Source organism: Melozone crissalis, unplaced genomic scaffold, assembly GCF_028551555.1.
Source record: "Melozone crissalis strain CALT ecotype California unplaced genomic scaffold, PUWL_Pcris_2 ptg000198l_1, whole genome shotgun sequence".
NCBI classification, from domain to species: domain Eukaryota; kingdom Metazoa; phylum Chordata; class Aves; order Passeriformes; family Passerellidae; genus Melozone; species Melozone crissalis.
In genome coordinates this window covers 2387943-2412940 of record NW_026535962.1, presented here as the reverse complement: position 1 = coordinate 2412940, position 24998 = coordinate 2387943, and the positions used below count along the sequence as shown (strand labels likewise).

General features: G+C 55.8%; 2 protein-coding genes across 2 annotated transcripts; one reads left to right on the top strand and one right to left on the bottom strand.

The window, feature by feature from the left end:
- Positions 1-376: 376 nt before the first annotated feature.
- Positions 377-13408, bottom strand: LOC128949120 (prickle-like protein 1). The gene is made up of 9 exons (XM_054293928.1): positions 12852-13408; positions 10204-10324; positions 6007-6141; positions 5817-5912; positions 4804-4941; positions 4513-4713; positions 3169-3355; positions 2194-2457; positions 377-1272 (listed from the first exon to the last, which is right to left on the bottom strand). The coding sequence occupies exons 1-9, from the start codon at positions 13406-13408 to the stop codon at positions 812-814; spliced, it is 2160 nt and encodes a 719-aa protein (XP_054149903.1). The 3' UTR covers positions 377-811.
- Positions 13128-24399, top strand: FRS3 (fibroblast growth factor receptor substrate 3). Its single transcript, XM_054293938.1, has 7 exons — positions 13128-13212; positions 16028-16145; positions 16307-16395; positions 17684-17870; positions 20557-20718; positions 21939-22090; positions 22868-24399. Exons 3-7 carry the CDS (start codon positions 16330-16332, stop codon positions 23732-23734), a joined length of 1434 nt encoding a protein of 477 aa, XP_054149913.1. The 5' UTR covers positions 13128-13212; positions 16028-16145; positions 16307-16329; the 3' UTR covers positions 23735-24399.
- Positions 24400-24998: the final 599 nt, after the last annotated feature.

Sequence of the window (24998 nt, the reverse complement as noted above, 5' to 3'; positions counted from 1 at the left end):
GCCAGGAGGGCGCCCCCAAACCCCAGCGAGTGTTTTTGGGTTTAAATCTGCAAATAAACCGTGGCCTTTTTGCAGCCCTTGCTGTGCCATTGTTGTGTTCCTGCAAGGGAGGGGTCCCACGGTGAGCCCCGGCTGTGGCAGAGGGCACAGGTCACCCCTGGGGACCTCCCAGCCCTGGTGACAGTGCCAGTGTCACAGTGGGGTGGGAAGGAACAGGGCAGAGCCTGAGTTCAGATTTCAGCCAGAATTTATTGGAGATTTGTCACCTGCAGCATCAGAGCTGCACCCCTGGTCCCCTCCCTATGGGGACACGGTGCCACCAGGGATGGAGAGCAGGGATGGAGATGGAGCCCTGGTCACAGTGTCACTGTCACAATGGGCTGGGAAGGAACAGGGCAGAGCCTGAGTTCAGATTTCAGCCAGATTTTATTGGAGCTTCGTCCCTGGTCCCCTCCCCATGGGGACACGGTGCCACCAGGGATGGAGAGGGGTGGCAGTGGGGCACAGAGCAGCCCAGGGCAGGACACCCCGCGTTCCCCAGCGCTGGGGGGACGCCGGCAGCTGCCCCTGTCCCCACCTGCCGCCTCGTGGGAGGCGCTGGGGCCGGCCCTGCCCCGCTCCCTTCCTGCTTTACCTGTTCCTAATTGCGGGAGGGCCGGGCAGGAATGGCAGCCTCTGCTCTGCTCTGCTCTGCGGGGGCAGCGACCCCAGCAGCCTCTCCCACCAGCCTCGGGCACCTCCAGGGTGCGATTGGAAGGCGTCGATGCCCTGGCAGGAGCTGGCAGTGCCCCTCGGCACCCCCAGCCCGCTGTCAGCACACGCTGCAGTGCTTGGCCGTCCTGCCCCTGCCCCTCTGCGTGGGCTCCCTGCCCAGGGGGTTCATGCCGGGCTTGGGGATGGGCTTCCCGAAAAAGAAACCCTCCTCCTCCGAGTCTGAGTCCGAAGATGAGGAGCAGGTGGGGCACCAGGAGTCCTCCTCTTCCTCCTCCTCCTCCTCCTCCTCTGTGCCGTGCCCCGCCCGGGCGCCGTGTCGGGGACGGGAGGTGCCCGCCTGCAGCTCCGCGGCTCTTCGGGGTTCAGGGGACCCCGAAAGGGCTCTGGGCTCCTTGGGGGGCTCTGGGCCGGGCTGGGGGGCTGGGGGGTGGCTGGCTGGGGGTCCCAGCACCCCTGGGTGCTCCTTGGCAGCGTCGCTGCTCCGCTCCCGTGGGGCCGCGCCGAGATCCTGGGGGCTCCTGAAGGCGGGGTGCACGGGGGGCTGCTCCGAGAACGCCTCTGCAAGAGGGGAATGAGCGGGAGGGAGGGAGGAGAGGCTGAGCCTGCCCTCCACAGCCCTCCCACAGCAAGGGGTGTCTCGGGACACAGCGGGGTGGCACCCAGCTCCCACCGTGGGGAGTTTATCGCCAATTCCCACGGGGTGACATTCCCAGGAAAGTCCCCAGAGCCTGGATTTGCTCCCACTCCATGGCAGTGGGGTCCTACCATCCCCAAAGTGCCTGGATTTGCTCCCATCCCATGCTGGAGGCTCCTACCATCCCCAAAGTGCCTGGATTTGCTCCCATCCCCATGTTGGAGGCTCCTACCATCCCCAAAGTGCCTGGATTTGCTCCCATCCCCATGTTGGAGGCTCCTACCATCCCCAAAATCCCCTGGATTTGCTCCTACCATCCCCAAAATCCCTGGATTTGCTCCCACCCCATAGCAGAGGCTCCTACCATCCCCAAAGTCCCGAGAACCTGGATTTGTCCCCTCCCATCCCATGGCATGAGAGTCCTACAGCCCCAAAATCCCTGGATTTGGTCCCACCCCATGTTGGAGGCTCCTACCATTCCCAAAGTGCCCAAAATCCCTGGATTTGCTCCCACCCCATGTCGGAGGCTCCTACCATCCCCAAAATCCCCGGATCTGCTCCCACTCCACAACAGAGGCTCCTACCATCCCCAAAATCCCTGGATTTGCTCCCACCCCATGTTGGAGGCTCCTACCATTCCCAAAGTGCCCAAAATCCCTGGATTTGCTCCCACCCCATGTTGGAGGCTCCTACCATCCCCAAAGGCCCCAAAATCTCCTGGATTTGCTCCTACCATCCCCAAAATCCCCTGGATTTGCTCCTACCATCCCCAAAATCCCTGGATTTGCTCCTACCTATCCCCAAAGTCCCTGGATTTGCTCCCACCCCATGCTGGAGGCTCCTACCATCCCCTTGCCCCCTGTCCCTGCCGCTCCGGGCCGCGGGCGCGCACTCGGGGGACGGAGCGGAGGCGATGGCGGAGTCCGAGGAGTCGGAGGCGCCGGAGGAGCCGTCCTGGCCGCGGGCGCAGGGGCCGGAGCAGAAGAGGCGGCCGCGGTGGCAGGTGAGCGGCTGTCCCCGCAGCGGGGCCCGGCACAGGCTGCAGCACAGGCAGGAGGAGCGGGCGTGCCAGTGCAGCCCTTGGTGGGTGACCTGCTCGCTGTCCGCACCTGTGGGGCAAACACGGGTGAGGGAAAGGGTCTTCAAAATAAAATAAAGTAAAAAAAACAAAAACAAAAAAAACCCTACAAAACAAAGCAAAGAAAAAACCCACAGAAACCAACCAACCAGCCAACCAACCAAAAATGAAAAAAAAACCCAAAAACAAAACAAACCACAAAACCCCAAAAAAACCCCCAAAAAACCCAAACCAAAACAAAATACCAAAAACTACCGTGCCCCCCAAAAAACCCAAAAAACACCCAAAAAAACCCAAAAAAACCGCCCAAAAACCCCCAAAATAAACCCCCCAAAACAAAAAAACCCAAACCAACCCCCACAAAAAAAACCCCAAAAAGCAACAACAAAAAACCAAAGAAACAAACAAAAAAAATGCCAAAAACCCCTAAATAAACCCCAAAAAAAACCCAAAAAAAACCCCAAAAACAACCACCCAAAAGAAAACCCATAAAAACCCGAAACCCCCCAAAAATAAAAAATATTTTAAAAAATTAAAAAATTTTAAAAAACCAAAACCAACCAAACAAAAAAAACCAAACAAAAAAACCCCAACCAACCAAAAAAAAAAAAAAACCACAAAAAAAACCCAAAAAAACCCCAAACCAAACCAAAAAACCAAAAGCAACCCTCCAAAAAAACCAAAACACCCCAAAATCCATGCTCCAAAATCTGGGGGGCCCTCGTGGGGGTGGCGGCCGTACCGATGGGGTCCCCGCACGCCTGGCACGGCTCGGCGAAGAGGCTCTCGAAGCAGCCGCGGCAGCAGGGCCGCCCGCTGCGCATCACGTAGCGCTGCCCGCGCAGGGGCTCGTCGCACTCCAGGCAGCAGAAATGCTCCAGGTGCCAGCGCCGGCCCTCGGCCTCGATGCACTCCTCCATGAAGATCAGCTGGAACGGGAACGTGGTGGACAGGTAGGATTCGCGGTGACAAAATCGGAACGGTAATCGATATCGATACGGTAATTGATAAAAGAGTTAGGAGGTGTAATGCCAAGAAAGAAAGGGAGGGGATCCATCCCCCCCCACTTCCTGCAGATGTTCAAGGCCCTCGGCCTCGATGCACTCCTCCATGAAGATCAGCTGGAACGGGAACGTGGGAAATAGGTGTGAGAAAATTGAAACAGTAATCAATATTGATACGGTAATTGATAAAAGAGTTAGAAGGTGTAATGCCAAGAAAGAAAGAAAGGGAGAGGATCCATCCCCCCCTTTCCTGCAGATGTTCAAGGCCCTCGGCCTCGATGCACTCCTCCATGAAGATCAGCTGGAACGGGAACATGGTGGACAGGTAGGATTCACACTGAGAAAATTGGAACGGTAATCGATATCGATACGGTAATTGATAAAAGAGTTAGGAGGTGTAATGCCAAGAAAGAAAGGGAGAGGTTCCATCCCCCCCCTTTCCCGCAGATGTTCAAGGCCAGGAAAAAGCAGGAGATAACAGTTGCTAAAAATGAACAGAAAGAAGGGAAAATGTGGTTGGGTCCCAGGAAAATGTTAATTATATGAGATTTATTGCTTTGATGCTTAAATATAATATTATGTTCATTTTGGCTTGCATTATACTGGCTTGGTGTGCATGTGTAACCCAAGGGTGAGTTGAAGGACATCGAGGAAGAGGAGAGGCCTTCATCAAAAACGACCCCCAAAGACTTGTGCGAGCACCAGAACGAGTGGTGGAGCATGAGTGGTAAAGGTGGTGATGAGGGCGGAGGTAGAAGTGTGACAAACGGAAAATGGGAGGAGATGGCACTGACACATGGCAAATAAGGGGGGAATCTTCATTTGGCAAGCTCATACGTGAGGTGGCACGGGCCCAGAACCCTGCACCCCGTGGTTACCTTTTGCTCATGCGCTGTTATTGGAACCCAATTATCCCTCATTTTTAATATTGACAATTGTTTTCCTGTTGTTCAGTAACTAACGGATCTTAAAGCTTGCTTTCACTTCAATCTCGCTTATCGTTTCCATATTCTCAAAAATCTTTTGCCAGGCAATCCTATTGACAAGGCTTTCCTGTTTCACGCTCCCCAACAGGCGCCCACCTGGTCGCAGGAGGCGCAGCGGGGTCGGAAGAGCTCGGCGTGGTGCCGGCCGCAGTAGATCCTCCCATCCTGCTGGAAGTAGATGAGATCCACCAGCTGCTGGTGGCAGAAGTGGCAGGAGAAGCAGGACGGGTGCCAGAACTGGTCGCCCAGGCGAGACGCCGAAACCCCCGGGTCGCCTTTGTTCAGCCTCCGGCCGCACTGCAAGGCAGAAGGACACCAAGTGTGGGGCAGGGCTGGCTTTTGGGGACGAATCCCTGCCAGGGGGTGGCAGCTGGAGGGACGGCTCACCTTCCTGCAGGGACAGCCGTGGCAGGGCCCTGGCACGGGGCACGCCAGGCCCTGTCCCAGAGCCTCCTGTCGGCGGCGGGCGCTGAAGGCGCGGAGCTGGCGCCGCTCCTCCTCGGCGAGGCCGGGGCAGTAGCGCTCCTGTGGGGCACGGGGGTCAGGGCTGGGCTCTGCTGGGGCACCCCCATCCCATCGCCTCTTCTATCCAAAAACACTCCCAGCACGATTACACACACAGCCAAAACCTCCTTCCTAATCAGCCTGATCCCAACAGCAATCTACATCCACTCCGGAGCAGAAAGCCTCGCCTCCTTCTGGGAATGAAAGTTCATTATAAACTTCAAAATCCCCATCAGCCTGAAAATAGACTTCTACTCCCTTACCTTCTTCCCCATTGCACTATTCGTATCATGATCTATCCTACATATGGCCTCACACCCCTACATTACAAAATTTTTCACCTACCTACTATTCCTCCTAATCGCCATACTCATCCTCATCATCACCAAAAACCTATTTGTCCTATTCACTGGCTGAGAAGGAGTCGGAATCACATCCTTCCTTAGGAGTTTAGCTTTTATCTTTTCCAGACATTTGTAATCCTGTAATTCTTTAGTGGTAAACTCTAAACTTTAGTGTATAACTCTAAACTCCACACACAGTGTGAGCTGCTGCTTTCCCATTTTTACACAATTCCTCTCCAGGCCTGGGAATCAAACACCTCACTGGTCAGGCCCTGAGAGATGGGAACAAAAGGGAGTTGGGGGAACAAACTTGGAGTCAATGACTCCATTACCTGAAGCTGTAATTGGAAAATTAGCCCCCAATATACAAAAGCGTGAAAACCCCATGACCCGTGGTCCATTTTTGGGTGGGCTTCAGCTGCATTTAGGGCAGCTGAATAATGAATAAAACTGCTTTTTACTCCCTTAATTCGGCCTGGCCTCTGTTTTTGGGTAATGTCAGCACCAGGTGGGCCCGGGGAGGGGAGCAGCAGCCAGAGGAGGGGGTCTCACATCGCAGTCCTGGGGGGGCAGCTGCTGCAGGAGCGCTCTGGCGCGGAGCCGCGTCCGGTCACGGTCACAGCCCGGCTGGGGCGAGCACGGCGGCACCTTGGGGGAAACACCGAGTTCAGAGAGGGGTTAAAATGTGTTTAAAGGGCTGAAATGTGTGTCTAGCCCCGGAAACGGGGTGGGAAGCACCCACCTCGGGGGGCTCCAGGTACTCCTCCAGGGCACAGCCGGAGTCGCTGTCGGACGAGGCCGGGGGGAGGCCCCCGGTGGTGCCGCAGGGAGAGGGCTCGTCCTGCTGGGGCCATGCGGGGCTCGGCAGGGACATCAGCTGGGGACACAGAGAGAGACAGAGATATCAGACACGGGGCAGGGAGCAGGGATCCATCCCTGGACATAGATCCAGTGGCAGCAGGACAAGCAGCTCCTTGTCCCTCAGAGGGACCCTGGGCCATGCAGGGCTCGGCAGGGGGACACAGAGAGAGCCACAGGTGTCAGACACGGGGCAGGGATCCATCCCTGGACACGGATCCTGTGTCCCTGCGGCAGCAGGACAAGCAGCTCCTCATCCTTACAGGGACCTGGGGTACGTCCAGCTGGGACGATGCTCCAAGGCACCACGACCTTGAGATCTTCAGCTGAACCACTGCAGGGATCCAAGGGGTTTTTGGGGGGCTCCTTTCTCTCTGGGGGTTACAGCAAAACCACACTGAGGATACAGGCAGGCACTTGCTGAGCGGAATGGGATGGGATGGGATGGGATGGGATGGGATGGGATGGGATGGGATGGGGATGGGATGGGGATGGGATGGGATGAGGATGGGATGAGAATGGGATGGGGATGGGGATGGGATGGGGATGGGATGGGGATGGGGATGGGATGGGGATGGGATGGGGATGAAGCCAGGCAGGGGAGACCCCAAATGCCCAAACTCAAGCTGGAACAGGTTTTGAAAAACAACAACACCCACAGCAGGAGCTTTCCCCCGGCTGCCACAGCTAATCCCGGGTCTAGTGGCCCATCCCTGAGTGGGAGCAGACCGAGGTTGAGCCCAGCTCAGCGGAAAATGATTCCCTCCCTTCGGGCTGCCATTGTTCTGCCCAGGGCTGTCCCAGCCCACAGCACAGCCTGGCTCGGGGTCAGGCAGTGAAACCCATCCGGAGCCCTCCCCTCCTCCCCACGCGGGCTCTCTCCAGCACGGCGCTTCCTTCCTGTCCCGGCTTCCCAAAACAAAGGCCAGATGCTGATGCGGTGGCTCCTGGGGCTCCCTGGATGCCAGCCCAGAGCCTGACGCCCTCAGCCCACACTTCCTGCCGTGCCATGGGGAGCCAGGGTGGGATGGAGGGGAAAATCACGGGGCTGTGACCAAACACAGCCAGGGGTCCACCCCTGCAACGCCCACCACGGATGCATCAACCCCCCTGGAAAATGTTCCACGCACAAAACAGTCTCAGGGATGAGGGGTGAGAGCCCCCAGACCAGGAAATCTTGGTCTTTCTCTACCTCTGCCACCACCGGGATCCATTCCCTGCTCCACACTGGGATGGTGCTGGTGTGTCCCCCCTGCCAGGGACACCCCAGTGTCCCCAGTGCTCCCACAAACAGCACCTGGGGCTGCCGGGATGTGGCAGGGGCAGCTCCGGGGCCGGCAGCAGGTGGGATCAGCTCAGGTTTCCCTGCCCTGCTGCCGGGTCAATGATTAACACATCGGCTAATCAGCGAGATAAAACAAAAGGGCTGCTGGCTTTTTCCTGCCATTTGGGGTCTGGAAGCCTGGGGAGATGCAGGGCTGGTTGTAGGGTGCTGTTCAAAGCTGTGCTTTGGGATAGGGAGGAAATAATCTGGTTTGACTGGGTGTTTGCTGCCCAAAAAAATGCCCCGGCCTTGCTGGCTTGGTGAGGGACCAGGGCTGGGCCAGGGAGACCCTGGGGTGCCGAGTGGGGACCGTCGTGTCCAGCCCAGCTCTGCTGCTGCCTGGTTTGGGAAATGTCCCCATTTCTCCCTCCCGTGGGATGTGGGGGCACACCCAGGCCGAGCTCATTAAGCCTCCAAGCTGCATTTGTGTAATCTCTTGGAACTTTGCTGTTAATTGGACCCCTGCGATGCCCGGGGCACTCGGGGGCGTTGCAGTGCCAGCCTGGCCCCATTCCCGAGGGGTGGCCGTGCCAGCCTGGCCCCATCCCCCAGAGCCACAGGGACCCCATGGCAGGGCCACCAGCACGGTGGGGTGACACCGGCGTGGGGAGGGCGGCTTGGGCAGGGCGGGGAGCGCAGCCCAGCCCGGTTTGATGTGATTACCCCGGCTGGCAGCCGTCTGGGCTGTAAACGAGTCCCTGTAATTAGCCCCAGACGGTGACAGAGGTACGCGCCTCCCATGCTAAAGAGCCAGGCAGCCCCAACAGGTCCGGCTCCTCCGCTGCCCAGCCCCGTCCCCTCTTCCTTCCTGTCCTCCCTCGCTGCCCGCGGGCTCTGCCCTGCCCTGCCCTGCCCGGGGATGCGGGGATGCTCCCAGCCTGCAGGAGGTGGCACCGCGGTGGCACTTTGGGGTGGCCTGTCCCTGCCAGCGAGTCCCCGAGAGGGGACGTGCGACAGACCCGTCGAGCAGGCTGGGTGGCACCTGGCTGTCATTTGCCTTGGCTGCAAACCCTCCCTGCTGCCCGCGGGAGCTGCTCCGGATGCGTTTGCCCGAGCTCCTCTCTCGCTCTCCCCAAAGCATCGGAAGCCGTCGCGGCTCCCTGGGCGCAAGAGGCTGAAATTCCTGGGAATGTTAATCGGGGCTGAAATTCCTGGGAATGTTAATCGGCTTTGGCTCGGCGGGAGCAGCCCCCGTCTCCAGCTGGCTGTGGGAGCCCGTGCGGGCTCTGCTGCCAAGGTCACACATTAACTTGGAGCCCGGCCACGCCAGCCTGCTCGGAATTCAGCGCGGGCTCCGCGTTCCCAGCCCGCACAGGGAGCCGCATCCCATCCCTGCAGAGTCCCCAGGGAGACACAACAACTCCAAAAAACCCCTCAAAGCAGCGCTGGCAGCTCCCAGGGGCACGGATCCACGCTGGCCTCACCCACGGGATAAGCTGTTTGTGCTTGAGCTGCCGTCAACACAGCTGCAGGAGCAGGAACAGAGATGCAGAGGAATAAAATGCAGAGGAATAAAGGTGCAGAGAATAAAAGGTGCAGAGGAATAAAGGTGCAGAGAAATGAAGATGCAGAGAAATGAAGATGCAGAGAAATAAAGGTGCAGAGCAACAAAAATTCATAACAACAAAGATTCATAACAACAAAGATGCAGAAAAATAAAGATGCATAACAACAAAGATGCAGAGCAATAAAGATGCATCTTTTGGGGTGAGATAAGCTGAGGTCTGGCAGGGAGAGCAGGAGCAGCCAGTCCTGCCCGACCTGGAGCCGGTCCCACCGAGGAGCCCACGGTGCCTTTTTGGAGCTGGGGTGGCACCAGCTGGAGCAGCCCTTGGTGCCACTGCTGGGCACAGCAGAGTCGTGGCCCTCGCTTTAAAAACGCCTTTGCAGCCCCCCCAGATGACGAGGGAGGGTCTCAGCATCTGCTCTGCCACACAGCACGGTGGCACCAGAGGGGACCGCGGCCTGTTGGCTCACCAGGGATGTGCCAGCGCTGCCAAAGGCTTTTCCTGTGTTTTCCCGCAGGCACGGCAGGAGCAGTAATCCATTAACCCATTAACCCACCCTGGCTCGCCCATTCGTGCACCCGCAGGTACGGACCGAGACCCTCCGCCCCTCCTCTCCCTGTGACCACCAGAACGGAGCCCCCCACCCCTCCCTGGGCCACCAGGCTTCGCCCCCGCAGGTCCAAGGGTTCCAGCTCCATCCCCAATCCCGACTGATCCCGTTCCCGGCCGATCCCAGCAGGGATGGTGGCACCAGCGCTGCCCTCGCACCTGGCAGAGCCTGGCACGACGGGACGCGCGTCCCCTCCTGCTCTCAGGGGACAATTCCCGAAAACAAAGACAGCGATGTTATCTCCTCCCGGAAAATCTCGGAACAGCCCAAATCCCCCTGCTCTGCCCCATCCCCTTCCCCTCGCAGGACCCTCCTGCGGCCCCCCGCTCTCAATGTCCCGGGATTCCTTTCCAGCCCCACGAACCTGCCCTGTCCCGGGATTCTCCCCCATCCCCACATACCTGCCCTGTCCCGGGATTCCTTTCCAACCCCACGAACCTGCCCTGTCCCGGGATTCCCTCCCAGCCTCACGAACCTGCCTTATCCCGGGATTCCGTGATTCCCTCCCAGCCCCACGTACCTGCCTTGTCCCGGGATTCCTTTCCAGCCCCACGTACCTGCCCTGTCCCGGGATTTCGGGATTCCCTCCCATCCCCACGTACCTGCCCTGTCCCGGGATTCCCTCCCAGCCCCACGTACCTGCCCTGTGCCGGCGCTCCGGGCCCCGCTCGCCGCCGCTCCGGGCTCGGCCGCCCGCTCCAGCCCCGCCGTCCCGCCCTGCTCCGGAGCACGCCAGGGAATGGAGCCCGGGCTGCGAAAACTCCGCAAAGCGAAAGGAAAACATCCAAGCTCAGCCAGGGAAACACTTTTTTTTTCCGGTTTTTTTTTTCCCTTTCTTTCCTCTCTCTCTATTTTTTCCCCCCCTGCCTGCCCAGGCACTGGCTCCGCGGCTGCCGGGGTCCTAATTAGAGGCTTTTTAGCCTAAACCTCGGGAGGCAGCCAATGGCTGGAATTCCAGGGCAGGCAGGGAGGGGAAAAGGGGGGGGGACATTAACCCTACAGGGGAAGGAGCTGCCGATGACATCTGGCTCGCTCCTACCTCTCATTTTCCGAGCGCCCGCGCCCTTCCCTCCATCTGCGGCTCGGTTCACCCCGGGTTGCCGTTTGATGGCTTTTTATGATTTATTTCCCTGCCGAGATCACAAAGAGCCGAAGCTTCATGAAAGAGGGGGAAGTGTCATTACACCCCAATTGGGAGGTGGAGAAACCTCGGCTGGGCTCTCACAAAGGAGTTAGCCAGCGGCAAGTCAGGGTGTCCCAGTTTCCACAAGCCCCGCGCACCTGACGAGGCTCCTCCAGACTGCAGCGATTCCACCCAGGCAGGAGCCAGGGGGAAAAACTGATCAGAGCACAGCGTCCTGCTGGTGCTCCCGTGCATTTCTCACCGCGCTGTAAGATTTTCCTGCCCGCCGATGATGTGGTTTTGAGGGTGAGAATCGACGCAGCGTCCCCCAAAACTCCCCCAAACCCGCAGGGACCAGGCTGGATCTCTGCCACCTGCGCGGTCCCGGGAGCTGGGGCTGGTTTGGGGAGGCCTGAGGGGTGCAGATGGCTGGTGTTGGTGCTGGCATCAGGGCTGGGAGCGCAGCAGGGGTGGTGGTTTGGCACGGGAGGTGCCAGGCTCCGTGACAGTGCCCGTGGCACTGCTGGGTGAGGCCGGGCAGGGCGGTGCTGGGCACAGCTCGTGGTGCTGCTTTGTGGAAGTGGTTGCCCCATGCCAAGGTCAGGCTGGATGGGGTTTGGGATGCCTCCTTAGGATTTTAGCTTTTATCTTTTCCATGCATTTATAATCCTGTGACTCTTAAGTGCATAACTCTAAACTCCACACACAGTGTGAGCTGCTGCTTTCCCATTTTGACACAACAATTCCTCTCCAGGCCTGGGAATCAACAGCACCTCACCACCCTGAGAGATGGAAAAAAACCTGATTTATTTAGGGGGAGCAAACTTGAGGTCAATGACTTCATGACCTGAAGCTGTAATTGGAAAATTAACCGCCAATATGCAAATGGCCCAAACTTATAAAAGTGTGAAACCCCGTGACTCGTGGTCCATTTTTGGGTGGGCTTCAGCTGCCCTAAATGCACCTGAAGGCCCTTCAATAAATAAATAAATAAATAAATAAATAAATAATCTATCTGCTCTTTATTTTCCTTATTTTATTTGAGCTCTGTTTTTAGGTAGCCTGGACGAGGAGCAACCTGGGACAGTGGAAATTGCCCCCTTTACAAAGGGATTTTTAAAGTCCCTTCCAACCCAAACCATTTGAGGATCCTCTGCACAATCCCCTGAGCAGGAGGAGGAAGAGGAGGAGGAGGAGGAAGCACCTCCATGCTGCTCTGCCCCCCTCTGCAGGGGTCCCTGTGAGGTCCCCAATGTCCCCACGCTGTTATTCTGCTCCCTGCACCTTTATCTCGGCCCCGGTGCCGTTGGACTTTGTCCCCGCGGGTGGTGGCACAGCCCCCCCTCGTCCCCTGCTGCCCCCACGCTCCTCCATCCGAACCCAGGGAGGAAAAATTCCCGGGCAAAGTCCTCGCTGGGCGCGGGGAGGGGGACAGAGGGGTCACCGGGGCTCTCCTGGGTCCCCTCGAAGGGCAGGACACGGCTCGGTGGCTCCGTGTGGCCGCAGTGTCCCCAGAGAGGGCGGGACACGCTTGGTGGCGCTGGGATGAGGAGATGGCAGCTCCCCCGATGCCCCTCTAGAGTCTCCGTCTACTCCAGACCCCCCAAATCCCCCTCCAGGGACCCCCGAGGGCATCCTTCCATCCCAGACCCCCCCAAATCCCCTTCCAGTGATCCCCCTCCAGCAACCCCCAAACCCAGACCCCCAAATCCTCCTGTGATGCCCCTCTCCTTCCCCAGACCCCCAAGTCCTCTCACTGACCCCCAAATCCCCTTTTCCAGACCCCCAACCTCTCTTAGTGATCCCCCAAACCCTCTGTGATCCCCCAAACCCTCCGCTGACCGCTCCAAACCCTTTGTGACAACCCCAAACCCTCAACTGACCCCCTAAACCCTCCACTGACCCCCAAACTCTCCCCAGACCCCCAAATCCCCTTCCCCAGACCCCCCAAAACCTCCACCGACCCCCAAACGCTCTCAGTGACCCCCCAAACCTTCCCCAGACCCCCAAACCCTCTCACTGACCCCCAGATCCCCTTCCCCAGACCCCCAAACCCTCCACTGGCCCCCAAACCTTCTCACTGACCCCAAAATCCTCCACTGACCCCCCCCAAACCCTCCCCAGACCCCCAAAACCTTTCCACTGATCCTCCTCAGATCCTCACCTTCCCCAGACCCCCCCAAAATCCTCCCGGGACCCCCAAACCCCCCCGTCCATCATCTCTACCCAGACCACGCCCACCAGACCACGCCCGCCCACGCTCCGCCCACCCGGCCCCGCCCCCTCGGCGCGGTCGCGCCCCCCTGGCGCCCCCTGGCGGCCGCGCGGCGCTGTCGCGGTGTCGCTGCTCCGGCGGGCCCGGCCCGGCCCCGATCGCTCCGGGCCCCACCGGGGACCCCCGGACCCGCCGGGCCGGGCAGGGCCAGGGCCGGGCCGGGGGCCCCGACACGCTGCGGGCCCCGGGAAGGGCCGGGCCGGGGGCTCCGGGCCGCAGGTCCCGGACGGCGGAGCCGGGAGCGCCTCAGGTACCGAGCAGCGCCCGGAGCGAGCGGGGCCGCGGCATCGCCCCCGTCCCCTCCCCTCGTGCCCTCCCCGGGCTGCCCCCGCCGCTCCTCGCAGCCAATTCCCCGGGAGACCCCCGGGACTCGCCCCTTCTTCCTCAGGGCCCTCGTTCCCACGGGCTCTGCAGGCCCGTCCTTCTCCCTCCATCATTTTCCCCATCCCTCCATCCCCTTCCTTCTCCCTCCATCCCCTTCCTTCTCCCTTCATCCCCATCCCTCCATCCCCTTCCTCATCCGTCCATCCCCTTCCTCATCCCTCCATCCTTTTCCTCATCCCTTCATCCCCATCCCTCCATCCCCTTCCTCATCTCTCCGTCCCCTTCTCCCTCCCTGCAGCCCCTCCTCAATCCCCCATCCCTCTCCTCTTTCCCCCATCCCCTTTTTGCCCCTCCTGTCCCCAGAGCTGTCCCCCTGCTCCCTCCTTTTCCCGGCTCTGTCCCTGCGTGTCCTGGAGGGGCTGGGGTGGGTCCAGGTGCTTTTCCACACGAGCTGTCCGTCTGTCCCCCGTCTGTCTGTGTCAGGGAGCCCCCCTGAGCCTTTGGGATTACGGGAACCTTCTCCAGCTCTGGCTTTGAGGAGGGTGAAGGCACGAGGGGGGTTTGGGAGAATGGGAACAAGCTGGGAATTTGGGAGAGGCTGCTCCAGGCAGGGCTGAGGAGGGTTTGGGTTGGGGTGTGGGTGTCTGGATGGGGCTGGTGGCCTTAGGAGGGACCCAGCCCTGCTGTGGGGACCCTGCCGGGGTGGTTTTGGGGCCTGGCTGGGCTCTGAACTGGCAAACAGGGCTGGGGAGGAGAGCTGGAAGTGCAGAGCAGGAGCCTGGGGAGTTGGGAATCTCTGTGGACGGGATGCTGCTGAAATATTCACCTGTGAGGAGCAGGGGGAAGCACCCGGGGGGTGCTCAGGGAGCTCCTGGTGGGTTTTTAGTTCATTTGTTCTGTTTTCAGTGTAAAAACTGCCCTTGGTAAGCCACAGCACTTCAGGCTGACCCCTCACAGATGGAGGTGGAGGGAGAGGAGTGAAGAAAGAAAAGGCAGAATGTTTTCTCCTTGCTGTTATTCCTGAGGGAGTTGCTGGGGTGGGAGTGGGAGAGCCCAGGCAGAGAGGAGCCAGCCCCCAGCGCCCAGATGAGCTGGAGCAGGATCTGTGCTAAATTCCTGTGAGGGAATAAATAAATAAATCCCTCAGCTGGCTGGGGCAGGGTGTGGGGTGGCACAGGGGAAGGGCTGGTGCTGCTCTAGGGCTGGCAGGTGTGTGCAGGAGGGCGCCTGGCACCGCCTTTGTTTGTTCTCAGCTCGCACAGAAAGAAACTTTTCCTCTCTCCTGGGCACTTGGCAGGGCGTGGGGCACGGTGGGGAATTCTGCAAGGGCCGAGAGGTGCAGTGGGAGGTGATTTATGGAGCTGGTTTTGGTATGCAGAATTGGAATGGGACCCTTGGGCAGCTCTGCCACTCGGTGAGCTGTGGGTTCATTGGGAGGAGGAGGGGGAGGCAGGGACTTGAAATGGAAAGAGATTTCCAATGGGAAGAGATTTCCAATGGAAAGAGGTTTCCAATGGGAAGAGGTTTCCAATGGGAAGAGGTTTCCAATGGGAAGAGGGTCCCAATGGAAAGAGGGTCCCAATGGAAGATGTTTCCAATGGGAAAAAGTTTGCAATAAAAAGAGGTTCCAAGGGAAAGAGGGTTTCAAATGGAAAGAGGGTCGCAATGGAAAAAAGTTTCCAATGAAAGAGGTTTCCAGTAGAAAGAGGTTCCCAATGGAAAGACATTTACAATGGAAGGAGGTTTCCAATGGAAGGAGGTTCCCCATGGAAAGAGGCTCCCAATTGGAAGGAGATTTCCAATGGGAAGAGGTTTCCCAATGAAAAAAAGTTTCCAATGAAAGAGGTTTCCAGTAGAAAGAGGCTCCCAGTGGAAGGAGGTTCCCAAATGGAAAGAGGTTCCTAATGGGAAAAGGTTTCCAATGGAAAGATATTCCCAATGGAAAGAGATTCCCAATGGAAAGAGATTTCCAATGGAAAGAGATTTCCAATGGAAGGAGATTCCCAATGGAAGGAGGTTTCCAATGGAAGGAGGTCCCAAATTGCCATTTCCTGCCCTGGTGCCAGGCTGGGGATCCTGGTGGATCAGGTGGGGACACTGAGCTGCTCTCAGGGCACATCTGGCATCATCCCCTGTCACCTGCCCAAGTTCCCATCAGGGACAGCAGAATTTCCCATTTCTCACTACAATTAAAAAAAAACAAAAAACAAACAAAACCACAGGAGTGTTCCTCACTGCCTCCTCCCTGCCTGATCCTTGCACTGACCGGGTCAGATATCAGAATTTTGGTGTTTTCTGGGTCAGATATCAGAGTTTTCTGTGTTTTCTGGTTAGTTTTTTTTTTCTTCTCCTCCTCCAAAGCAGAGCAGCTGCTGTTCTCTGACCCTGAAGGACCTTCCCTGCTCTGAAGGCACCTTCACATTCCTCAGCAGCAGCAGCTGCCTCACCACCCCTGGCTGCTCACTTTTATTTCCTTCACCCTGCTAAACCCCACTCCTCTCTAAGATCCCAAAGCCAAGAAATAAAATTATCTCCTATTTAAATTTTTTAAAAAATTATTTTTAGCTGTGTATTTTTCATTGCTGCGCAGAGTTTTCTGTGTTGGTATAAATGTAATTAATTCAACACAAAATGCTCCTGCTTTCCCTGGGTTGTCTGAAGGGAAGTTCAGTCACTCTCCCACCCCCTGCTTTTTAATTTTCTCTGCTTTTATCATTGTTTAATTGTGTTCTCCTTGCCAGGTGGAAGATGGGATGTTTTAGGTGAAACCTGCTTGCCATGAAATCCCGAGGGAGATAGAGGGACTGCAGTGGGAACTCCTTCTCACTCCTCCACAACAAATCCAACAGCTGCCTGATGGTAAGAATTGGTTTTAATTAACATTTGTGGCATTAATCAAGGAGCAGAGCAAAGAGTTGGAGCTCCAGCCCCGCTGGGACGGGGAGGGCACAGCTGGAGAGGTGGGTTTGGGATTTGGGATTTGGGATCTGATTGTGCCGCCTTTTGTGTCCTGTCCCCAGGGATTTCCTCTCTGCCTGGCGTCATGGGGAGCTGCTGCAGCTGTCTGTGCCCAGACAGCATCCCAGACAACCATCCCACCAAATTCAAGGTAAATTTTTGCCCTTCCAACCCCACCAGAGGGTCTGGGACATCTCAGGGGAGAGCAAACTCCTGCGCACCAACATCCCTCCGGAGGATTTGCAAATTCAGCACTTCTGGTTTGGGGGTTTTTTGTTTTATTTTTCCCCCTTTTCCTTAAGAAACTCCTGCTGAAAACGTGTTTGTGTTTGCTGCTAAACTGCCTCTGCCTGGGAAATGCAAGGAAATGGGGGGAGCGGAGAGAAAAACCTTTTATTGCTCAGGGCTGTGCTCCAGACAGAGCAGCCGAGCTGCCAAGGGCTGCCAGCTCCTGCCAGCCACGGATCCCTGCTGGCAGCTGGGGAAAAGGCAGCAGGAAATGGGGGAAATCCGTGGAATTGCAGGAAATGGGGGAAATCCATGGAATTGCAGTGCTTGGAGCTGCCCAGGGACACCTGGGGGCCCTGTCCAGCTCTGGGTGCTCAGAGCATGGGGGATGTGGAGGGGCTGGAGGGAAGGGAATGGGGCTGGAGCACCTGGAGAAGGGTCTGGAGAGTCCTGAGGGAGCTGGGAAGGGGCTGAGCCTGGAGAAAAGGAGGTTTAGGGACAATTTGGGGTCTTATCGCAGGGAGCAGGGACAGGAGGAGAGGGAACGGCCTCAGGCTGGGCTGGGGGGGTCAGCAATGATGAGAGAGACAGGGAGGCTCTGAGAGATGGTCAGAAGAATCTGAATTTATTGTGGACTAAAAATCCAAATTTATTGTGGACTAAAAATCCAAATTTATTGTGGACTACCTATGCTCATATACTATTTTGGGAAGGCTAGAAATGTTTTACTACAATGATTGGGTTAATCATCACATAAACAAAATTTAGTATTTTACAACATCTCTCGCTTGCAGAGATCTTGGTGTAATTTTCTTATCCAGTAAGTCAGCTTGGTTTAATATTCTTGCAATCTTCAAAGCTGTTTGTTCTTGCCAAGGCATCCTGATTATTAAATCTCTTATGGTGACCAGGTCCAAAGTGTTGTGTGTGTCCCAAAAAGGGGAGGTTTGGGCTGGAAAGCAGCAGGAGTTTCCTCATGGAAAGGGTGGTCATGCCGCCTTGGAAGTGCCCAGGGAGTTCCCCACAACTTTCCCAATCATTGTTCTTGGGAAAGGCTGTTGAGAAGATCAGAAAAAAGGATGAAAAACAATTCTGATGTTAACTTATCCACCTGTTACCGTGAACACGCGGAGTGCGTTACGGAGATGACAAAAGGGTGGTTTGTTAACCAACCAAGGTTAATTTGTTAATGACCACTGGTGTCCCTGCAGGTGACCAACGTGGACGACGAGGGGCACGAGCTGGGCTCGGGGGTGATGGAGCTGACGCGGCGGGAGCTGATCCTGCACTCGCACAAGCGCGACGCCGTGCGGTGGCCGTACCTGAGCCTGCGGCGCTACGGCTTCGACTCCAACCTGTTCTCCTTCGAGAGCGGCCGCCGCTGCCACACCGGCCAGGGTCAGTGCCAGGGGGGCTCCCTGGGGACAGGGACAGTGCCCAAAGGGACAGGGACAGGGCAGGGACAGGACAGGGACAGGGGCTGCGACAGGGGGGCTTCGACTCCAACCTGTTCTCCTTCGAGAGCGGCCGCCGCTGCCACACCGGCCAGGGTCAGTGCTGGGACAGGGCAGGGACAGGGACAGGGACAGGAACAGTGCCTGGGAGACTGGGACAGTGCCAGGGGGGCTCCCTGGGGACAGGGACAGTGCCTGGGGCAGTGCCTGGGACAGGGACGGGGACAGGGCAGGGACAGGCAGGCTTTGACTCCAACCTGTTCTCCTTTGAGAGTGGCCGCCGCTGCCACACTGGACAGGGTCAGTGGTGGGACAGGACAGGGACAGGGACAGTGCCGGGGGGACAGGGACAGGGCCTGGGGGCTCCCTGGGGACAGGGACGGTGCCAGGGGGAACAGGAACAGTGACAGGGACAGTGCCTGGGGGGCTCTGACTCCAACCTGTTCTCCTTCGAGAGCGGCTGCTGCTGTCACACAGGGCAGGCTCAGTGCTGGGACAGGGACAGGGCAATGCCTTGGGACAGGGACAGGGGAAGTGGCAGTGCCTGGCCAGGGTCAATGCTCCGGCCAGGGGCAGGGCCTGGGGGCTCCCTGGGGCTGGATCAGTGCCTGAGGGGCTCCCTGGGGGCAGCAATGCTGAGATTTCTCTCCTTGATGCCTAGAGAGGCTACCTAGACAGAGTTAAAGGAATAAGATAGGGATTTGTTAAAACACAGTGACAGTGACCTCTATTTATTAAAATATAGTGACAGAGCTGCTGGGGAAGGGCTGTCCCTGTCCCCTCACCTTGTTCCCCGTGGTGCCCAAGGTGAATCTTCAAGGATACAGCACAAGAGCCTTGGCTCCATCCAACATGGACTCAGAGTCATGAGTTTTCACACTTTTATAAGTTTTGCTCCATTTCCCTATTGGGGTTAATTGTCCAGCTCCAGGTTGTGCAGTCCCATCCTCCCAGTTTGCTCTCCTCAGTTTGCTCAGAGCTTTGATTTTGGAGCTCTGTGACAGAGGAAAAGGTTTCCCAGCACGTTTCCCTGATGCTGAGAGCATGGAGAGGGAAGTGACTCACCCAGGAGCTGGTGCCAAGTCACAGCAGCACTGGGAATAGTCTGGGAATTGAGGAATCACAGTTTTACACTGGTGCCTCCTGGTTCCTTCACCAGTCTGCCTCCGATGCTTTTTAAAAGAGCTGAACATTTCCTTGGCATCTGCATCCCCTGGGAGAGAAGCAAAAGTTGTTTCCTTGTTCTGTTCATGTGTTTGTAAACTCCAAAAGGGCTCCCGTGAGCGCTCAGGGTCTGTGTGAATCTGCACTGGCATCTGCTGCTCTTTAATGTTTATTTCAGTGGGGTTTTCCTCTCCCGTCAGGGAATTTGTCCTTTGGTTTCTGCTTTGCCTTTTGCAGTGGTGAAAATTTAATCCAGGGATAAAAGTTCTGACCTCTGCGTGGTTTGGTTCTGTGCAGGCCCAGGCAGAGGGGATGAAGCAGAGCCCTCACATCCTGCAGAGTTTTTATCAGGCAGAAATGAGAGGGGTGATGTGTTTTGTTGAATTTTCTCCCTTCCTTGTAGGATTTTATCCTGCTTATTAATTCTACCTGGAGCCCTCCTTGCTGATGCTGCTCCCCACCTGATGCAAGGCAGATCCAGCTGGGTTTTTTAGTGGAAAATGAGGGTGTTTGGGAGCAGCCCTTGTTGCCAGGCTGCTCCTGTTGCCATGGCTGTGCTGTGTGTGTGTGTGCCAGCCTGGGATTGGCTCCTGGGCTGGGCTGCTCCTTCAATCCCAGAGATTTTTAAAAGACATTTTTATTTTATTTTATTTTATTTTTTATATTTTATTTTATTTTATTTCATTTTAAATTTTATTTTATCTTCTATTTTACTTTATATTTTATTTTATTTTATTTCATTTCATTTTTTATTTTATTTTATTTTTTATTTTACTTTCTATTTTATTTTATTTTATTTTATTTTTTATATTTTATTTTATTTTATTTCATTTTTTATTTTATTTTATCTTTTATTTTACTTTATATTTTATTTTATTTTATTTCATTTAATTTCATTTTTTATTTTATTTTATTTTTTATTTTACTTTATATTTTATTTTATTTTATTTTTTATTTTATTTTACTTTTTTATTTTATTTTATTTTATTTTATTTTATTTTATTTTACATTTCCATCCCTCCCTCCCGTGCACGGGGCCCAGCCCAGCTTTGAGGAGTCACTGCCTGGATTTTCCCCTGGAAAAGGATGGAGCGGGTTCAATAGGAGAGGGGAGCGGCTCACCTGGCCCCCCACACCTGTGTGGGGTGAGATTCTCTGCACTGAGGGGGTTTAAAGCCAGCCTGGGCTTGTGGCAGGTTGGGAGTGGAACTGGATGATCTTTAAGGTCTCTCCCAACCCAAACCATTCTGTTTTCCATTATTTCTGCTGTTATTTCCTGAATTATCCACAGGGTTCTTGGTTGTGGCTTGATGGCGTTAAACAACAGCAGAATAAATCAGAATTCATTTAGAAATGGGAACAACACATCTTTTTAAATTTTTAATTTTTTTTTTTAAATATTTTAAAATATTTTTAAAGCGGGATGATTTCCTTGCTGTTCTCACCCTCCTCTCTGTCCCTGGCAGGGATTTTTGCCTTCAAGTGCTCCAGAGCAGAGGAGATCTTCAACCTGCTGCAGGACCTGATGCAGTGCAACAGCATCAACGTGGTGGAGGAGCCCATGGTGGTCACCAGGAGCAGCCACCCCTCGGAGGGGGAGCTGGCCCACAGCCCCCAGGGCCCCACCAGTAAGGGACGGCACAGGGACACGGGGCTGGGCTGTGTCTTGGTTTGGAAAGTCTGCTAAGAAAGGCAGGAACCTGCCTTGAAATGGAGAATTTAAACCCCCTCCCTCCTAATAATTGTAATTTTGAAATGAAGGGGTTCTCAAGGAAAAATGTGTGATAGGAATAACAGTTATTAGGGAAAAAAAATTAAAGTAAAAGTGCAGTGATACAAAGGAACCCTGACAGAATCAAAGCAGGAGCTGGGTGGTGGCACAGTCCCATTCCACGGTGGCAAGGGGACAGCACAGGGACACGGGGCTGGGCTGTGTCTTGGTTTGGAAAGTCTGCTAAGAAAGGCAGGAACCTGCCTTGAAATGGAGAATTTAAACCCCCTCCCTCCTAATAATTGTAATTTTGAAATGAAGGGGTTCTCAAGGGAAGATGTGTGATAGGAATAACAGTTCTTTGTTGGGGATAAAAATAAAAAGAAAATAAAAATGCAGTAATACAAAGCAACCCTGACAGAGTCAGAAGAGGAGCGACCCCATGTGGGTCAGGGTGGTGGCACAGTCCCATTCCACGGTGGCAAGGGGACAGCACAGGGACACGGGGCTGGGCTGTGTCTTGGTTTGGAAAGTCTGCTAAGGAAGGCAGGAACCTGCCTTGAAATGGAGAATTTAAACCCCCTCCCTCCTGATAATTTTAATTTTGAAATTAAGGGGTTCTCAAAGGAAGATGTGTGATAGGAATAACAGTTCTTTGTTAGGGAAAAAAAGAAAAATAAAATAAATTAATTATAATCCCTCCTGATTATTGAAGTCAAGGGGTTCTCAGGGGAAGACATGGGAGGAGGAATAACAGTTTTTTATTAGGGAAAAAATAAAAATAAAAATAAAATAAAAATGCAGTCATACAAAGCAACCCTGGCAGTCAGAATATGGCCTGTCACTCTGTAGGCCAGGGTGGTGGCACAGTCCCATTCCTTGGTGGTGGCACAGTCCCATTCCATGAGGCTCAGTCCTCCTGCAGTGCCAGATGTGGTTCTGCTGGAGCATTGGAATGGCTCAATTCCTGTCTCCATGTGGAATTCTTTAGATTTAAAGGAGGGCCTGGCCCTGGGATGGCCCCTGCACAGGCTGGTTTTACCTTCCAGGGTATCCACAAGAGCCCAGCTCCCTCTGAAAGTGTAACAATTCCATTTTGTACCAATGTAATGCTCCTCTGCCTTGATTCCCTCACAGGTCTGGGCTACACTGGGCTTCCCAATGGATTTCACGGCTTCCCTGGAGAATCCCTGTCCTGCTCTGCAGCCCAGCAGCCCTCAGTGAGCAGCCTGAGACATTCCTCTGTGGGGGAAGACTCTACGCACCCTCTCCTGGGGCCTGAGGAGCAGGTAAACCCATCCTCAGCTCTGCTGGCTGCAGTTCTGGGTTTCCCTCACCCAAAGCTCAGGGGATCCTCACACCTTGTCCCTCTTTTTATTCTCTTCATTTCATTTTGCTCCTGGTGGCTCCTGCTCTTTGATGCTTCACTAGAACTGGTGTTCTGTCAAAAAAATCTGAGTTTTATCCTCAACTCATTGGTATTTGGGTGGCAGTGACCTGCCAGCTGTCACACAAACACATAAATTCAGACTTAGGAGGCTTGATTTATTATTTTGTGATCTATATTATATTAAAACTATACTAAAAGCATAGAAGAAAGGATTTTATTAGAAGGTTAGCTAAGAATTGAAAAAGAATGATAGCAAAGGCTTGTGACTCACTGAGACAGTCTGGACAGCTGGACTGTGATTGGCTATTAATTAGAAATAATTAATATGGACTAATCAAAGATGCACTTGTTGCATTCTACAGCAGTAGATAATTATTGTTTACATTTTGTTTCTGAGGCTTCTCAGGAAAGGATTTTTCATAAAACATGTCTGTGGCGGGGAAATTCCTGCAGCTGTCCATCCATGAGGACACACAGTGAGATTGTGCAGCTGCGCTCTCATCCCAGCCCACAAAACCCAAACCAGCTTCTACATTTTACCTCCCAAAACCTCCCCAACTTCCAAAATCCTTTCTCCTCTGAGGAATCCCCCCTCTCCTGGCGGTTTCTCTGCTGCTTTGCTCTGGCCTGTGCTGTCTCCTCCTTTCACTGTCCCTCTGCTTCTCTCTCCTTGCAGTCCCACACCTACGTCAACACCGGCGAGCCGGAGCCGAGGGGCCGCCACTGTTTGCACCCCCTGCCTGAAGCCCACCCTCCTTTCCCCCCTAGGAACCACAGCTGCTCCCTGGAAGACCGAAACCCCCAGGTCTTCCTGCAGCCAGGGGAGGTGAAATTCGTGCTGGCTCCCACCTCGGGTTACCGCCGGCTGTGCCGGCAGCCCCGGCCGTGCCGGCCTCACCTCTGCGCCCCCAACAACAACAACAACGAGTGCCAGCAGGGCTGTCCGTCCCCACAGTGTGTCTACGAGAACCTCAACGGGCTGGTGGCCCCCAGCAGCTCGTCCCTGTGCCGGGCTGGCCGCTCCAAGGCGTCCCGGGAGGACGGCAGCTGCTCCCAGCGCCGCTCGGCGCTGCTGCACTACGAGAACCTGCCGGCGCTGCCGCCGGTGTGGGAGCTGCAGCCGGCCCAGCACGGGGATGAGGACGCTGGCATGGCACCCACGCCGTCCCCAAACGGCTTCTCTGAGGCTGGGGAGGAGGAGCCCCTGCAGAACCCCGCGGGCTCGGAGCCGCGCCGCGCTTTCCTGCCCAGGCCCCGGCGCAGCCGCCTGCCCAACGTCTTCAGCTTCGACTTCCCCCGGCCCTGCCCGGAGCCGCCACGGCAGCTCAACTACATCCAGGTGGAGCTGGAGCCCGAGGCCTGCAAGGGACAGCAGGAGCCCAGGGTGGCGGCCCCTGGCAGCCCCGGTGCCCGCCGCACCGACTCCTACGCCGTCATCGACCTCAAGAAGACGGCGGCCATGTCCAGCCTGCAGCGGGCCCTGCCCAGGGACGATGGCACCTCGAGGAAAACTCGCCACAACAGCACTGACCTGCCCCTCTGAGGGCCCCAAGTGCCAGCCCCGTGTCGTGGCTTCGGTCCCTGCCCCTCTCTGTGTCCTGTCCCCCCCGAGTGTGGCTCCCTCTCTCGCCATTGCCATCGCCGGGGCCCAGCGTGGCTCCTGCAGCTGCTGCTGTTGAGGCTCTGTCTGTCTGTCCGTCCTCCCCTCTCTGTGTGTTGCTCGTTTTTCAAGCCTCGTGGGATGTGTGGTGGTTTTTCAAGCCTTGTGGGGTGTGTGGTGGTTTTTCAAGCCTTGTGGGGTGTGTGGTGACTCTGAGGGTGGAATTGCGGTGGCGCAGCCTGGGCTGGGGCAGGGCGGAGGCAGCTGGGCTGTGCCTCGGGGCAGTGCTCCCAAAACTGAACTGCTTCAGGAGCTCTGTGCAAATGGAGCCTGTTCCTCATGGATTTCACACCTCCAGGAGAGCTCTGTGGTGAGGCCACTCCAGAGCTGGGCTTTGCCTTGTGCTCCCAGTGGTGCCTGGAGATGAGGAGCTCACGCCGTGGCCTTTCCCCCCTCAGCTCGCTGTTCGTTCCTGAAGCTTTTTATCCTTCTGTCCCTGTCTCAGATCCAATTTCAATTGGGCAGCTGCAATGAAACCAGGAGGACACAGAGCCATGGGCACACACTGTGATCACAGAAACCTGATTGCCTGAATCCTTAAATTCCCTCCCCTGCTTTAGAAGAGGAGGGAAAGGCCACAACCATGAGGGAGACTGGAAGTTTGGTCTAGAAAACTTCACTTGTGCCATACCCTGCTTTGTTTTTTTTTTTTACCAGGGTTCTATTTGGCAGCTGCTGAGAAGTGCTGTGGGTTTATTTATTTGTTTACTTATTTATTTATGAGCTGCTCCTTTGCATCCCAGTTCGTTGCCAAACTGGTGCCAGTCTGCAGCCTGTGCTCTCCGGGGCTCGCTCCTGCTTGGGAGGACGGGTCCCAAAAGAGCTTGGTGGCTTTGCTGAGCCACCAGCTGGGGGAAAAACACTGTGGAGAGGAGCAGCTGGGCATGCAGAATGTGTGAACTGGGGGGCTGAGAGTTATGGGGTGGGTGGGAAATGGAATGGGAGCCGTGGGAGTGGGAGCGGAGCCGCCGGGCAGCCGAGCTTGGAGCGGCATCAAAGCGACACCCACGAGCCCGGCTGGGGCTGGGAGCAGCCCAGCTCGGTGGCAGGAGGGGATTGTGCACTTTGTTCTCTCGGCTGTGGGCCTGGGAGGGCTCAGATTCCGGCTACATTCGTGGCCTTTTGCTGTGGATTCCTGTCCCGATGC

Excerpts from the sequence above, each read along its gene's own strand:
- FRS3 (XM_054293938.1), top strand. The coding sequence starts at position 16,330 with ATGGGGAGCTGCTGCAGCTGTCTGTGCCCAGACAGCATCCCAGACAAC. Across the intron at positions 16,396-17,683 it reads ACCATCCCACCAAATTCAAG|GTGACCAACGTGGACGACGA; the intron begins GTAAATTTTTGC and ends GTGTCCCTGCAG. Across the intron at positions 20,719-21,938 it reads CAGCCCCCAGGGCCCCACCA|GTCTGGGCTACACTGGGCTT; the intron begins GTAAGGGACGGC and ends ATTCCCTCACAG.
- LOC128949120 (XM_054293928.1), bottom strand. The coding sequence starts at position 13,408 with ATGGGGAAAATGATGGAGGGAGAAGGACGGGCCTGCAGAGCCCGTGGG. Across the intron at positions 6,142-10,203 it reads GGAGCGCCGGCACAGGGCAG|CTGATGTCCCTGCCGAGCCC; the intron begins GTACGTGGGGCT and ends CTGTGTCCCCAG. Across the intron at positions 5,913-6,006 it reads AGTACCTGGAGCCCCCCGAG|GTGCCGCCGTGCTCGCCCCA; the intron begins GTGGGTGCTTCC and ends GTTTCCCCCAAG.